This window comes from Dendropsophus ebraccatus, chromosome 2, assembly GCF_027789765.1.
Source record: "Dendropsophus ebraccatus isolate aDenEbr1 chromosome 2, aDenEbr1.pat, whole genome shotgun sequence".
Lineage (NCBI taxonomy): Eukaryota > Metazoa > Chordata > Amphibia > Anura > Hylidae > Dendropsophus > Dendropsophus ebraccatus.
Window position 1 is genome coordinate 178,599,845 of NC_091455.1, and position 17,840 is coordinate 178,617,684.

Genomic DNA, 17,840 nt, shown 5'->3' on the forward strand with positions numbered 1-17,840 from the left:
AAGATCTATTCTCCGCATCACTATTATTCACCAAATACACGGACTGATAACATTGATAGATAGCTGTTAGGGAAAGGAGACACATGGTACCTTTGATATATCTGTCTGTGCTTCTAGAATATGCAAAAATGGCTTTATTCTGTTTTGTAAGCGCTTATAAGCTCCTGAACTGCTGAAGGCTAAAATAACTCCTTATCCCCCCTCCCTGCCTATTGAAAGCCGGCTTCCAGCGACTAGCCCTGCTTCTAAATCTCGATCCTTCACTGTATCTACAAATTGTGTGCAGGTTTTTCAACACGGCTTGGCTTCCCGCTTACTGTGAATCAAGCAGGGATAGGGATGGGAGGGGGAGCCAGAAGGTGTTACAGCCCACAGCACTGGGAGCTCCTCTTTGACACTTTGCAGCAGAGAATAAGGGTACGTTCACACTTACCGGATCCGCAGCTGAGTTCATTTAAATAACTGAACACAGCATCAAATCTGAACCATCAAATCTGCTGCAGATCTGCTGCGGATCCTGTAGGTGTGAACGCACCCTTAAACATTTTTTCTATGTTCTGGAAACACAGATGGATAAATGAAAGGTAACATATATCTCCTTGCCCTAATAGTTATCTAATAGCAGTTTGGAATGGGAATTGCAGCTTACAGATTTCCTGTAAGTTTGCTGAGTTATATCTCAGTTTTTGGTAAACAATAATGGACCATAGAATTGATCTTCAGGATCCCACAGTAAAGAAAGTCTTATATATATTAAACATATAATATAATTAACATAATTACAGGTAATTCTTTTGGTTTTGTTTGGTAGAAATAGTATTGAATCCAGTTCCATTAATTTCCATTCTTTTTGGACCTCCTACAACTGTATTAATACTAATATTCTCTAAAGCAATCAAAATCACAGTAAATCTCATAATAGACTTGGCCAAATATGACAATTTTTAGTTTCACTGGCCAAATATTTCATGTGTATGGCATGGAAAGTGGAGCACAACTCGAGTCTGCAGCATGTTCAAGTCTGATAGCGCTGTATTTGAAAACTGTTGCTGAAGTTGGATGAAGCCCTAAGGAGTCCAGGAAAACATGGATACAGCCTATGGCGAGGTTCACACTACGTGAAACACCGGCTGTTCTGCGGTCCGGCCGGGTCACAGAATGGCTGGTGTTAGTGAAGATCATCCCGGACGGTGCTGTAGTACTGGACGGATGATCTTAATTTGTGCTGAATTTGGATGCAGGCGCATCCGTGTGCGCCCGCATCCCAATTCAACATTGAACACAATGGAGAGTGTGGCCGGAGCCGCACTCTCCATTTTGTGAGCTGTCAGTGTTGTGGTGCTGCTATTCAATGAAAAAATACGTTTTTTGTGCTGCCACTAGCCATCACGGACGGAGTGTATACTATGTGTATACACTCCAGCCATGATTCCATAGCTGGCAGCACAATATAAATTTCCTATTAATCACAGCCAGCAACAACGGCCGTGATTATTAGGAAACTTACATTGTGTGAACATAGCCTATAGCTGTATCCCTGTTTTCCAGGTAGGGCTGCATCTAACTGCATCTAACAGTCCCCAGTAATAAAATACCAAATGATCGGAGGCAAGCATGCTCAAGTTGTGATAGGTGAAAGGAACTACCCCCCATGTCAACAGCTGTGACCTCTGTTTTCGAAGCAGAAAATACACTGTTATAGGTGTCTGGCAGGGTTTTACTTTTCTTTTACTATACTTTAGTATAGTATCACTACACTATAGTAATAAATTTGGGGAGGTTGAGGGAGCATTTGGAATTTTTGGCTGACAACCATCTCAGCCAGCCTGAGATTTTCCAAGAGAAACATAGGGGCAAAGCAAAACCAGTGTAGATACAGTAGATACATGTTGGGGATTTAAAAGGGTTTTCCCATCTCAACTAATATAGTTGAACTTTTAGGACTCAAGTTAAATATTTTCGCAAGTATAATTATTTAGCAAACTTGTCCTGATATGCTGCTCTTTCCCTCTCATTGTTGACAGCTCATTGTCTATGTTACCGACCTCAACTTTGCCCTAAAAGCAGTGGCCCTGCTGGCATATTTTTAGGTATAATATAGAGATATGGTGTATATACAGTATACTATATAATTTATTAATATGTATACTATAAATATATGTATACTAGCCACACCAATGCTTTTAGAGCAGAGTGTTGGTCGGTAACCTAGACAACAAGTTGTCAACAATAAGAGGGAAAAAGCAGCATATCAAGAAAAGAAGGCAAGTTTACTAAATGAATGTATTTGCAAAAAAAAACAAAAAACAACTTGATGAGTCCTACAAGTACAACTATGTTAGTTGAGATGGGAATAACCCTTTAGATAAGACACTTAGGGCAGTTTTCTGGCATATACAAGTCACAATTGTATATAAGCCTCACATTGTCTTGATAATTTCCACCCCAGAAGTTCTTGTATATGGGTAGAAATAACTTATTTATTATAGTATTATTAAATTTAATTATATATTATTATTATTATTTATTATGTTATTAGGATGTCCATTCTCGATAAATGAAGAATTGCTAACATGGGACCCGTCTCTGAAGCAATAATTCTACTAGCAATGTGGATTCAGAGTGTATACATTAGTATCCCAGTTATAGAGAAATATTCTGATAACAAACTATTGTAGGGTAAACGTGTGGAAAGGTACACGTCAAACTGAGCTTAATCTGATGCAAATGGCAGGAAACTTTGCTTTAAAATACCTAAATGATTAGCTGTTTTAGATTTGCACTTGTTGAAACAGTAAGAAATGTCTACAGATAATCCCTTTACGTATATTTATAGAAGAGCCGGAGTCTATGTAACATTCTTGTGAAATACATTTTTTTGTGCATAATATTAAACATAGTCATTCTGCTGCAGAAAAGATCAATATCTTAAAAATCATTTTCGAAAAATTAGAAGGCCGTGTCCTGGAAGTCACAGCAACCATAGGACAAAAATACTGGTAAAAAAATGTTGTCTTATTATAGGTAGTGTACTAAATAATCTGATCAAAATAGAGCTAGACGCGTCCATTAAAAACGAGCTGTGCGCCTCCATTGCTAATGTTTTCAATGGTTTCCTGTTAAAAGAAATAGAGAAATGTATGAGTTATTGATGGACATATATATATATATATATATATATATATATATATATATATATATATATATATAAAAACTGTAAACAGATATATGCATAATTATGGAACACATACACACAGAAGAATTTTCCCAAACATTTGGCTTATAATTGACTTCCCCTAGTAAATTATTTGGATGAAACCTAGAGGGTAAAGGAGGAGTTTGGGGAAAATTTTTATTAAGTATTGTATTGCCTCCCAAAAGTTATACAAATTACCAATATACACTTATTACGGGAAATGCACATAACATGTTTATTCCCTGCACTTACTACTGCATCAAGGCCTCACTTCCTGGATAAAATGATGATGTCACGACCCGACTCCCAGGGCTGTGCGGGCTGTGGCTGCTGGAGAGACTGATGGCAGGGGGACACTGAGGGACACAGGGCACTGGAGGGACACTGAGCATCCCTCTGCCATCATCCTCTCCAGCAGCTACAGCCCGCACAGCTCTGGGAGTCGGGTCGTTACATCACCATTTTATCCAGGAAGTGACATCACCATGTTATCCAGGAAGTGAAGCCTTGATGCAGTAGTAAGTGCAGAGAAAAAAGCACTTTATAAGCATTTCCCATAATAAGTATAAATTGGTGATTTGTATAACTTTTGGGGGGCAATACAATACTTTAATAAAAATTTTCGCCTGACTTCTCCATTAAAGCGAATCAATCATGACAATTTTCCATGTAAAGCTACAAGCAGTACCCAAAAGACATGCCAAAACACTGCCTTATTATGTCTTCTGCATCTTCTGTAGTGACTTTAGCTGCTGAAACTAAGCCTTTTATTTTGGCGCGCGAGACAGGCAGGGAGTGGGAACTAGTCATCTGGGCGGTGACTAGTCATGGCTCTCTGCCTGTCAGCACACTCTGCAGGGTGACTGACAGGAAAAGAGGCCAGTAAGAAGCCATTTTTCCTGTCAATCATCCTGCAAAGCATGCTGACATGCAGAGAGCCATGACTAGTTAAGGCCCAGATGACTAGTTCCTGCTCCCTGCCTGTTTCATGCCCCGGAATAAAATCCTTAGGGTGCGTTCACACCTACAGGATCTGCAGCAGATTTGATGCTGTGTTCAGTTATTTAAATGAAATCTGCTGCAGAAAATCAGCTGCAGATCCTGTAGGTGTGAACGCACCATTACTTTCAATAGCTAAAGAGATTATATGCCAACCCCTCAATGGTCTGATTTATGTCTTAAGGTCCCCATACACTTATACTTTTGGCCATACCCACCACTCGCAATGGATTTGCCCATTGGTAAAGGGTGTATGGGGCTCTCTTGACGGTCCACCAACAAATGATAGGAGGGTGAGCGTTATGGAAAATCACTGGCCAATTCCTTTGTTCTTTTTATACGCCATCAATGAATTCATAGAAGGTAACTGAACAATTTTATGTCTCTACTTGCTATACCTAAAAGAGTAGTATTTTTTTTTTTTGAGTTTTTTGGAAATGTACTGGAAAGCTGCAATACCTTCTGTTAATAGTATTATGCTATGTTTCCACTCTCGTTTTTGAGACTTTTTGAACCCTATTTTGTTCAATATTTTTACCCAGACCAGTAACTGCCCATAACTTTTCTCTATGTTGGTTCCATTTCTGGTTCAAATCCCTGAGTGGGAGCAGCCTAAAGATAAAAATTTAAATCTACAAAATTTAGTTCAAACCAACTCATTATTATAATGAAACAGATTAGCCCTTCTACCAAATCTCCTATGCATAGGGAATTAATGCTCATAGTGGGACAGCCCCATTACGAGTTCCATAGAGCTTTAGTAAAAATAAAATGTTTAGCAAAAATTTTATGAAACCATTGGCCACTATGGCTTAAGCTTCTACCCCATTGAGTTAATTGCAATTGCAAAACTGAATGCCCAATGGTAATTTCATTCCTATTTGTTAACATAGCAATTATAGAGATCCCCTTTATATAGAGTAAAAATTTACTCTGATTAGTTTTCACATTCTTTAATTTTGAAAGCTATGAAGAATTTATACTGCCACCTGATTTTTTACAGCTTACATTGCTCATTTGAAATATTTTGCAAGGGAGTTGAATGCATGAAATAGTCTCCCTCAGCCATACGCTTTTGTCCTTGTCCCCAGGTACTTTTTACATTACTATTTGTAGCATATAATTTAATTTCCAGAACGCAGTAAAAATAAAATCATAGCATTCTGATAGACAACTTTCAGCTTTATACTGTACCATAGCAAAAATATTAGTCATATAATTTCCATTTCTTTTCTGTTGGGGTTAATTGGTATGCTGCATAGTGCAATGTATAAATCATTGCTACTGGCAATGGTAATGCTGCCCCTGTGATGTTGACATCTAGATTAGTATTTCTACAGGAAAAAAAATAGCAATTTTATTTCCGAAATTCATTACCATAGTCAATATGCATCTAAATATATTATTCTTGCTGGAAAAAGTTTATATTCATAATTGATTCATTAATATTATAGTTATTTTCAAACGCATTTATTTACAAATTTTTATATTCTCAAGACAGCAGTATAAAACTGTTGACATCAATGATGACAATAGTTTTACCCTTTAAGTCTACTGTCTATATAAGTCTATGGGGTCCGCTTTCTGTAGCAAGAAAGAAAAAACAAAGTCAGGGGAGAATTACTCAGCAGTATGCCTCTCCTAGCTCTGTTTAATAATCTATGGGGGTCTGAACAACCAGACCTTAACTGGTAAAACTGTGTAATAAATTAACATATATTAGTATAAAAAAAAGTATTTAACTACCTGTCACATCTATAGGGGTTCAGTGAGCCCGGAATAGAACCCAGCCCTCTGTCCCTATCTACTCGGATGACCTGCCCTAGGCGGCAGTCCCTAACTGGGTGATGGTTCCAAGTTTGCTATGTGCAGGAACAGTCAGCGAGAATAGATAGCAGTCCAGGCCAGCAATGATCCGGAATGGATGAGCCACAAATCACAACCAAAAGAGACGTCAGATGCCAAGCCAAAAGATTCAAAACTGACACAGCAAGAAACAAGCCCAAGTCAGAACCAAAGGGAAAACTGAAACAAGCCAAGGTCAAAAAGCACAAGCAAAGGTCAGGTACACAGGGAACGTTGGTGAAGTAAAGGCAAGCCAAAAACTATCCCGGGCAGCTATCAGAGATAGCTCATTTAAAGGGCAATTATCAGCAGGTTAGACGAAAATAAGCTGCTTATAGCCCCCTATTGCGCATGGAGCGCCGAGGAGGAAGGTATGTCTTCCTCATCTGCGCTGGTCCTGTGCTTTTAGCAGTTTACCCTTTGGTCCGGAGCACTGCCCTGACCCCATAGCACCGTGCTCCTAACAGTGCTCTGGACGAGGAGTAAATTGCTAACAGCATGGGAACAGTGCAGCGGAGGAAGGTAAGAGACATGGTGATAGTTCCCCTTTAATTCTCGCATCTTACATCACTCGGAATGTTGGTAAGCCTGTGATTGGCCAAACACTTAGACGTCCCTGATAGGCTTTCCTTGGCCTGAGCAGTCTATCACGCTCCTGGATGGCTGGCTGTCACTTGAAATGGCTGGGCATCACTAGCACTAGAATCCTGTCTTCTGCACCATGCAGAGGTTGATACGGAGGGTGTGTAAACGTGGCAAAGTAATTCCCGACACATGGGGCCTAATTTACACCCTGTTACAGACTTCATTTTCTTACTATACACTCTACCTGGGGTTTCAGGCAACTTTATCTCCCTCCCGATATGGGGGAGGCTTCATTGGGTGTAGTGACTGAGGTTATAGTGGGAGGGAGACAGAGTTTGGCGAGGTCCCAGCTTGAGTGTACATCAGGAAAAAAAGGCTGTTACAGGAGGAAGACAACAGAGCAGATGGTTTGCATCAAGGACAGAGAAAGACTGAAAGACCACAAAAAAAAAAAAAAAAAAAGTTTTAACAATATATTGTTTATTACACAGTTGAAGATATTTTTTTCTATCAGAAAACCCCTTAAAGGGATTATCCAGTGTAAAATATTTTTCTTTCAAGTCAACTGGTTTCAGAAAGTTATATAGATTTGTAATTTACTTCTATTTAAAAATCTTAAGTCTTCCAGTAGTTATCAGCTGCTGTATGTCCTGCAGGATGTGGTGTATTCTTTCCTGTCTAACATGGTGCTCTCTGCTGCCACCTCTGTCCATGTCCTCTGCTCTGGACAGTTCCTGTCTCGGACAGAGGTGTCAGCAGCGAGCACTGTCAGACGGAAAAGAAAACTGTAAATGTAAATTACAAATCTATATAACTTTCTGAAACCAGCTGATTTAAAAGAAAAAGATTTTCGCTAGATAACACCGTTAAAAATGTTTAAAATCTAAAACAAATTATAGAAAGTAACTCAATAGTGAATTAGAAATGTAACCAACCCATTTACCTTTTCTGTCATTTCATGAGAGTGATGAAGTGAGTGTTCTCTTTCTAAAAACATCCTCCTTTGCTCATAACTGGCTAAGCGACACGTTAGCCATGTAGATATGGTGCACCCACTGATTCCGATGCATGCAAGAGACAATGAAGCAATGTGCAATGAGGATCTTTTGGTGAGGGCCCGAAGAAACTGAATGTTTAGGATGCCTCCAATGAGTCCACATATGCAGCAAGCCGAGAAAAGAATCATCTGCATGGAAGAAATAAACAGCAAAATCAATTGGTCAATTTCTGCAAGACAAGATGGAATTCACTCACCTTATAAAAACAGTAACATGCCGGCAATAGAAGCAAACAGGATCAGTGTTAAAGGGTTTTTACAGTGCTACAAAAACATGGCCACTTTCTTTCAGAGACAACACGACTCTTGTCAGGGCCGATTCTAACTATTCTGCTGCCTGAGGCGAAAATAAAAATGCCCCCCCCCCCACCGCACTCTTGATTGACACCAGAATCAATTGTGTATCAGCTATTCCCTGCTATCAATAAACATATTTTGTCATTGTGTATTAAGAGGTTCTGCAACAACTGAGGTGTTTTATGAGGTTCTGCAGCAGCTGAGATGTATTAGGAGGTTCATTACACACCTCAGCTGCTGCAGAGCCTCATCTTAATACACCTCAGCTATAGATAGATAAATAGATAGCAAATAGATAATCCACGGCACTCACGGGGTTAAACGGTGAAAAAAGTAAGTGATTTATTGCAGCATTCCAAAACAAGACACGACGTTTCGGTAACCTCACGTTACCATCCTCTAAGTGCTGCTTAGATTTTCTGTTACATAGATAGATAGATAGATAGATAGATAGATAGGAGATAGATAGATAGATAGATAGATAGATAGATAGATAGATAGGAGGGAGATGGATAGATAGATAGGAGATGGATAGATAGATAGATAGATAGATAGATAGATAGATAGATAGATAGATAGGAGATAGATAGATAGATAGGAGATAGATGGATAGATAGGAGATAGATAGATAGGAGATGGATAGATAGATAGATAGATAGATAGATAGATAGATAGATAGATAGATAGATAGATAGATAGATAGGAGATGGATAGATAGATAGATAGATAGATAGATAGATAGGAGATGGATAGATAGATAGATAGATAGATAGATAGGAGATGGATAGATAGATAGATAGATAGATAGATAGATAGATAGATAGGAGATAGATGGATAGATAGATAAGATAGATAGGAGATGGATAGATAGATAGGAGATGGATAGATAGATAGAAGATAGATAGATGGATAGATAGGAGATAGATAGATAGATGACTTAGATGGATAAGGAGATAGATAAGAGAGATAGACCGACAGACAGAAAAAAGAGGACATAGACAGACACAGACAAACAGACAGAGGAGAGGACATAGGCTTACTTCAAGAATTAGCAGGGACACAGGTAGGCATGGAGGGAGCCAGAGGACGCTGCACAGGAAGGAGGAGGGAGGACACACTCAGGCCGTGCAGGGGTCACAGGTCACCACACTGACAGGAAAGCACGGCATGTGTAGAGATGCAGCTGCTCCCACATACAGCCGACTGATGACCCCTGAGGCAGAGTTCAGCCCTGTGTGTCAGGGCTGCTGTAGCCTATCTCCCAGGGCCGATTGTGAACACACACTGCACTGTCCTGTCCTGTCCTGTTGGCTTCCTGTGAGAAGAGCCGACAGTCTCTAACTGCACAGCCCTGACTTAGAGAGAGGAGAGAGAAGAATCAGCAGGCTTACAGCAGGGACAAAAGATCGTGGACGCTGCACAGAGTGGCCTGCGGTACAGAGAACTTCGCAGCCGACTGATTTATGTCCCGATGACCTGTCCAGCACACAGCAGCCGCCCCGTGCACCCCCGCCCTCCCCATAAATTCCCACTCGCTAGGCACAGGAGAGTCTGTGGCAGAGGAAGGACTACAGCATGGTGCTACAGTGGCCGGCCGCTGCACACTCAGTCACTCACTCACATAGGAGGACTTCCGGGTGACGACACTGATCACTCGCAGAGATGCAGCCCGCTGGTACCTGTGGGGGGCGGTGAAGAGCCGACCAGGTCAGGGATGGAATACTGTTAGGAGGCAGGAGCAGCTGTCATTTTAGTTAAATTAAACTTAACTAAAATGACAGTGACTGGGAAGATTCTGCCGCCCCCTACAGGACCGCACAATCTGCCGCCTGAGGCGGAAGCCTCAGTCCGCCTCATGGCAGAAGCGGGCCTGACTCTTGTCTCCAGTTCAGGTGCGGTTTGCAATTAAGCTCCATTCACTTCAATGGAACTGAGCAGCAAAACCCCGCCCAAGCTGGAGATAAGAGTGGGGCTGTCTCTGAAAGAAAGTGGCCATGTTTTTGTAGCGCTGGATAACCCCTTTAAAACATTGATGTAAATAAAAAAAACTGTCCACACCAATAGACAGCCATCAGGCAGGCAAAAAAAAGATAATGCCCTCCTTTACGGACGGCCGTCATGTTAGTGACAATAGACGGCCACAAATAATGTTCATGCACATTTTTGGCGGCCAGTGCCATCATTTACGATAGATGCCTGTCATTTAGTTGAAAGCAAAATTTTTAGCCTAAAGCTATATTCCCACAATGTCTTTTTCTGGACGTCATTTTGGATGGCCATCATTTTAGGTCCGAATAGCAGGCATCATTACAGATTGTAATGCAGGGTCCTCTTCCCCCATGTATCAGTCTGCCATTTGCCGTCACATAATGTGTTTTTGATCTTGTAATGTTCCTGTTCGTTTGGCTGGATTCACACTACGTTTTTGCAAAACGTTTTTTTCATGAAAAAAAAAGGGATGCATTTGTGTGGATCCGTTTTTTTTTAACTGACACAAAAATGATGTCAACTACGTTTTTGTCTATGTTAAAAAAAACGGATACGTTTTGATCTGTTTTTTTTTTTTTTTTAAATAAAAGTCAATGGAAAAACGGATGCACACAAATGCATCCGTTTTTTTTCATCTGTTTTTTTTGCAAAAATGTAGTGTGAACCCAGCCTTACCCTATTGCTTGTATAGCGCTCTGGAATAAGGGCATTTCATAAATAAATAAATAAATAAATAAATAATAATAATAATAAAATAAAAATCATGAAATAATGGCCATTATTTGAATTTAAAATGACAAACGTCCTAAGACAATGTATACATAGCTGTAGTATATACATATAGTACATATACCCTGTGGGGCTGATTTACTAAGGTGCTCCTGTCAGAAAAATGTTAGTTTTGTGTCCATTATTCCTGCACGTTTATGGGTGCGAGTTAAACAGGCGGAATTCTGCGGTGGGGCTCCGCCACAGAATTCCGCCCCTTTTACTCAGTGTGAACATACCCTAAGGGTGGCTTCACCATTCTATGGGTCGGCTGATTCCGCATTCCGCCGAAAGAATTCACACGTCTGGAATTAAGGGCACTTTATAACTAAATAAATAATAATAAAAATCATTATGAAATAACGGCCATTATTTGAATTCAAAATGACAGACGTCCTAAGACAATGTTTGGACTACTTTGGGCAATGTTTGCTTAAGGAGCTTCTTTTCCTGCTGTCTTGCAGATATGACATACTCTTAAGCATTTCTCCAGTTTGTATCTACCATTTATTTATTAAATGTCTTTGCAAATACATTCATTAAGGAAACGTGTGCTTCTCCTGATATGCTGCTCTTTCCCTTATTATTGTTTAGGTCTGCTCTAAAAGCACTCTGGTGTATACATAGCTGTAGTATATATATAGTACATATACCCTGTGGGGCTGATTTACTAATGTGGTTCGGTTAGAAAAATGTTAGTTTTGTGTCCATTATTCCTGCACGCTTATGGGTGCGAGTAAAACAGGCGAAATTTTGCGGCAAAGCCTCTGCTGCGGGCTCCGCTCAGAATCCTGCCTGCCTTGTGCACCTCCATTTTCAAGTCAATTCTTTGAGCGGAGAACGGCGAAGGCGCGGAAGGCATCCTATTGACACACTGAGGCAGGCTGGATTTTTCGCCCGTTTTACTCAGTGTGAACATACCCTTACTGTTACGCCCTATTTACTAATGGTGTGCGACACAAAAGCCAAAAACCCCACATACCTGTCATTTTGTGTTTTAATACTAAAAATATTGGCGTGTCGTGACCAATGCTTTTAGAGCAGAGTGGTGGCCGGAAACCTAGACAACGTGCAGTCAACACTTTTAGGGAAAGATCAGCTTATCAGGAGGAGACAAGTTTGGTAAACTAAAGTATTTCTGAATATATTTTACTCTACGAGCCCTTCGAGTAAAACTATATTAGCTAATATGAGAATACCCCTGTAAGCTTTTTTAGATTTTAACATAATACATAGAAAATTCTTTACATAGGCACTTACTATGAGTCCCGATTTCTTTTTGGCGCAGAAGATTCCGCAAACCCCACAAATAAGAAACTGCAATGTAGAAAAACAAAGTGTTACCTGAATAATCACACACTCTGTGGACATAATGTGGATTTATGCATTTGTTAGTCCTTAATGGGATTTTCAGAGGAAAAAAATGTGGGTGCTGGAAAAATATAAAATAAAGTATCACCTGGCCTGATCCTCTGTCACTGCTTTTCCAACAGCTTCTAGTCCCCAGTGCACTCCGCTTCTTTATGCTTCCAATGACAAGCTGAGCCCACAAGGAATGCCCTCTCAGCCAATTACTGGCTTCAGTGTTGACCCAGCTGAGCCAGCGATTGGCTGAGCAGGCAGTTCCTGTAGGGTCGGCCTTCTTTGAAGCAGGAAGAGGCAGAGGGCACATCAGAATGGCAGAGGTAAGGGATTGGAGCTGGCGAGTATGCTTTATTTTTTCTTTTTAAAGCATAAAAACAAAATCCGGTTCAAGCCCCTTTAAATTCCATTGCTGGGTTTGACAAAACAGATGACAATGCAAAGGAATAAAGTTGAAACATCAAGACTGAGTGGTAATGGTCGTTAGTATTTTTCAATGAGAAAACTCTTTTCTGGTATATTTTTTTGGCCTCACATTTACATTACATGATGGTCATACAGATCAGTGACCATCCACGTGGACATCTCAAGTCTGCTGATACAGAAGCCAATCTTACAGAATGGGTCTCAGTTCTGGCTCATAGTGGAGGTTCCTGAGTGTAAGATTCCCCCCCTATGATATCTATATGATTAATAGGAAGTATGAAGAGGAGTTTGCTTCAAGAGATGATCCCTTTAACCCCTTAAGGACCGATGACATACCCGTATGTCATCGCACCCTTAGGGGAGTTCAGAGAGGGGTCATACCGAGACCCTGCTCTGAACCACCACTCTCCTAGCGGCTATCAGTTGATCGCCGCACCCGGCAAATTTTGTAGGCCTATGGTGAGTGAACCCCTGTCCTCAAAATGACATATCAATATCATGCCGGCAGCGGGGAAACTTTTTGAATCTCCGCAAAGTCTAATGCTTCACAATGTATCACAAAAGTTACCAACAACAAAGTGGGATTAGAAACCTATGCCACTACATTATACTTATGAAGACTAACAAACTCCTACTGTCATGAAAATTAATAGGTTTGATTAAATACCGTATTTTTCAGCATATGAGACAACTGGGCGTATAAGATGACCCCTGACTTTCAAGACGATTCTTAGGGGTTCACCTTATACACCGGAAGATGTTAACCCCTGCCTGACCACAGCAGGGTTTACCAGCTGGACGATTTTTGAGCTCCCCCACCCAAAGTATAGAGTAGCTACAAAGAGTATCTTTCCCTGGAGGACAGGTTACTGCTTAATGGAAATGATGTAATGTTGGATAATTTTTCACTTGCTGTCCGGTTCCAGTCTAGACTACAAGTACTTCTGGCAGCTGAACAACCTATCTTTATCTTATTTTCTAGGGAATCCTTTTAACAAAAGAGGGGCTGTAAATAAAAGGCAATACTTTTGACCATACACTGTGCAGCCAAAAAATGGTTAGGAGGCTGAGCCTGTGTGATTGGCAATGAAAGCTGGCTATAATATACGGCTTGGGTCCAGACAGGTGGTGGACAGGAAGAAGCTGCTCCCTGTATGGCCCATGCAATCATGATGACCCAAATGGCCAATATGATAGTCAGAGACCACATCATAGGCCACATTCACATAGAAATTAATGGGTTGCAAAAGATTCAGTATTTTCTGATCAGCAAATGCTGAGGAAAAATACTGACGTGTGAATGAGGCTATAATCTTTATGTCTGCAATATACAGCAAATAAAAAAACACATTGCCAGGATTGCTGTTTTTAGTCACATTGACACTAGAATCATTGAATAATAAGCAATTAAAAGGTCACATTTACCAATAAAAATTACAACCAACCATGCAAAAATCAACCCATATGTGGCCCGATCAACCCCACCCCCCACCCTAAAAAAAATTACAGCTTAAAAAAAATTTAAGTGATTTTATTGTGCAAAACTGCAATACCTCTGTTCTTGACCACCATTGGTTCTGGACGGCTGTTCTAGAACCAAGCAGTTCAAGAACTGAACTGTGTGTTCCCATAAGTAACAATGTATTTAACTGTGTTTAATCATTTTTTACACTCCATGAGTCAGGTTCAGAGTGCCAGGCCCACAGAGTTTAAAGACTAGCACTAAGTAGCGATGCATCTTGCATCACTTCTTACTGTAAAGGAGTTTTGGAAACCCGAGATGTTCGGAAACCAAGGTATTACTGTACTAGTAAAACATTAAAAACTAGATACATTTTTTAAAGTTGTAATCATATTGAGCCACAGAATTAAGAAAACATTATTTATATTGCATGGTGAGTGCTTTAAAAAAAATTATGGAATTGTTGTTTTTTCATCACACCTCCCTCAAAATATAATAAAAAACATGTCATATATACACTACAATACTATCAAAGCTACAGTTTGTTCTGTGAAAACAAACCCTCCCACAGCTCCATAAACAGAAAAATAAAAAATAAATCTCACTCTTGGAATATGGCAACACAAAAAGAAAGCATTTCTACAGGGTTAATTCAAGACTACAATCTATCTAATATCCACATAGTGTGAAGAATATTGTCTGTTCGGTTGGGTTTGGCCCCTGGAACCTCAACCAGTCACGAAAATGGAGGTCCCGACTGCCCCTTTTTGAATGAAGTTGAGTATGTGGACAACAAGTCCATTTAGACTATCGGGGACTACTTAAGGTAGTCAAGCTATGTTCTTTGCTATCTTTGGCAGTCCCTTTAAAGGGAAACTCCAGATAAAGAGGGGGGGGGATGAAACTTCTGCAGAAGCAAATAACATTACTTACCTATCTTTTGCCGTTTTGAAACTACCAAAAATCTATTGTTTTGGGGCGGTTTGTTCTGTATTGTGTGGTTGTACTTTCTGGTTTATCAGTTGTACACAGGACCACAGCTTCCAGAATGCAATGCTTTCCCTCAGCTGTTCATCACAATCCTCCACCCTGCCCATTCCCCACCCAAGGCTGTTGCAGAACATCTAGGCTGTGTTCATACATTGCAGTTTCATTGTGCTACTGAATTATTTGCAGTACTTTATCATTTCATTGTGGTCCCACCCACACAGCATGCTGTATTCTTTACCTGTAACACCACACAGCACACTGTATTCTCTACCTGTAACACCACACAGCACGCTGTATTCTCTACCTGTAACACCACACAACACGCTGTATTCTCTACCTGTAACACCACACAGAACTGTATTCTCTACCTGTAACACCACACAGCACGCTGTATTCTCTACCTGTAACACCACACAGCACACTGTATTCTCTACCTGTAACACCACACAGCACGCTGTATTCTCTACCTGTAACACCACACAGCACACTGTATTCTCTACCTGTAACACCACACAGCACTCTGTATTCTCTACCTGTAACACCACACAGCACACTGTATTCTCTACCTGTAACACCACACAGCACACTGTATTCTCTACCTGTAACACCAGACAGCACAATGTGTTCTGTACCTTTAACACCACACAGCACACTGTATTCTCTACCTGTAACACCATACAGCACGTTGTATTCTCTACCAGTAACACCACACAGCACGCTGTTTTCTCTACCTGTAACACCACACAGCACGCTGTATTCTCTACCTGTAACACCACACAGCACGCTGTATTCTCTCCCTGTAACACCACACGGCACACTGTATTCTCTACCTGTAACACCACACAGCACGCTGTATTCTCTACCTGTAACACCACACAGCACGCTGTATTCTCTACCTGTAACACCACACAGCACGATGTATTCTCTACCTGTAACACCACACATCACGCTGTATTCTCTACCTGTAACACCACACAGCGCACTGTATTCTCTACCTGTAACGCTGATATTGGAATAAAGTAAAGAACTTTTTAAATTTAATTTAAATTTTTTTTTCCTTCTCATCTCCACGCACATATTATGATTAAGCATCTATTATCTTTGAGGTTGAGACCCACAATAAGGACTTTATCCGATATTATCTTACATGGGATATACTGTGTATGCCTCATTTTTTCTCCAGGTGGGATTGGCAGTGCCGGCTCTGAAACTCTGTGCCGTTTAGCATAATTTACTTGTGTTACTGCATAATTTTTGTGAATACGCTGCAGTACTGCAATGAAACTCCAACATGTGTGAACACAGCCCTAATTTCCCTGCAGACGTCTGCACAATCAGCAAAGTTGCAGGACCTGCTTCTGGCTGGTCAGAAATGGTGAATAACTTAGGGGATTGGGGGATCCAGCCAAGCCTCCTGTGACATCACACCCTGCCCCCTGTCATCAGCCTGTGCTCAGCAAACACACACAATGTGAGACAGAGGCATGGAATATTTCTCTCCTAAGGTGGGGGAGCAGTGGGAGCAGGAGACAATTCGAATTGGCACAGAGGCCATTTTCTTCACTTCCTGGATTTAGATCAGCTACCAGAGTGGCTGAACCGCACATATATGGTAATACATTGTATAGACACATCTATGTAACTTTTAATCTACTTTTAATAGAAAACAAGTTTTCCTTATGTGGAGTTCCCCTTTAATTGTAAATGGAATGCTAAGAAACCTAGATATTCTTATAGAGGTTTCTGTACCATGCACCATATACCTATACATTGATGCCAGCCGCGAACAGCCCATCAAGGTAATAAAATTCCTTAAAGAGCATGTATCACCTTGATTAGAGCCGGTTACTGAAACATGTTATTCTTTTAATCAGTTTTTTTTCCTGATTGTTATTTTTTATACCTTGCTATGGGGGGGGGGGTCATATTGCCTGAGCTGTTTAAAAAGCATTTAGTAACATGCTTTACAGCGAGCTTTGTAGACATCGACAAAAACAGACAAGATCTGTCCCTAAGGGCCTTATTACACAGAGCGATAAACTATTATTGCTCAGTGTAATAAAGACAAAGATCAGCCATTGACAATGATCGTCTGCTGATCGTGTCTTTTGGTCCTGCCTAAAATCATTAGCCGCTGACTGTGCATTGCTATGTATAATAGTGATGCATGGCTGGTAGCTTATGACTGTGTAAAAAATTTACTTTATATATACAGTACCTCTTCACGCTCCCTGGTGTTCCGAACTCTCCGCCCCCCTTCTACATTGGTCTTTAAAGTTACAGCCCACTCAGCCAATTACTGTCCGCGGTGCTGTCCCATTTCGGCCAGTGACTGCCAGTGAGCCAGAAACCGTCTCTGAAGTTCCAGGCACAATTGCGGGGAGAAGCGGGAGGAACACAGGGTAACATGGAGAGGTAATGTATATACTTTATTATTTACTATATACAGCAAGGGCTGGACATTGTTAACTATGTCTGTGCAGTACTTGCACAATTATTGTGCCGTGAAATAGGCTCAGTAAGCAAGCTCTGATCTAGCAGATTGGCGCTCGCTTATCCGGAATATCGGGTCATGTTATACTGCCCTAATAGAAGAATGTGAAACATTGCTGAGCATACATTGTGACCACAGGGAGCTGCTGTTGTCTAAAGGTGGACATAAACCTTTAATATCCCTCCCATCCTCCCCATACACATGAACATTCAGCATGGCAAAACTGTGTTCTCTATGAGGAGGTGAGGGGCAAGTCACAACCAGACAGCTCTGGTGGCGGTTTATCTCTGAGAAAACAAAAGAGTCGCACAGTGATTTTCCATCACACCCGACCCCTATCTCCACTGACATCATCTGGTGGTCTGGGGAG

The 17,840-nt window shown here is 40.8% G+C and overlaps 1 protein-coding gene across 2 annotated transcripts in view; it reads right to left on the reverse strand.

Annotated features, from left to right (window-relative positions):
• Window positions 1-3,028: 3,028 nt before the first annotated feature.
• The window catches only part of TMEM196 (transmembrane protein 196), a 30,091-nt gene continuing 15,279 nt past the window's right edge, over window positions 3,029-17,840 (reverse strand). For both annotated transcript variants that reach the window (XM_069960476.1, XM_069960475.1), the window contains exons 2-4: window positions 11,997-12,053; window positions 7,569-7,811; window positions 3,029-3,116 (exon numbers count right to left, since the gene is read on the reverse strand). In XM_069960476.1, coding sequence (XP_069816577.1) covers window positions 3,057-3,116; window positions 7,569-7,811; window positions 11,997-12,053 — 360 coding nt within the window. In that variant the 3' untranslated portion in view covers window positions 3,029-3,056. The remainder of the gene's footprint in view (window positions 3,117-7,568; window positions 7,812-11,996; window positions 12,054-17,840) is intronic.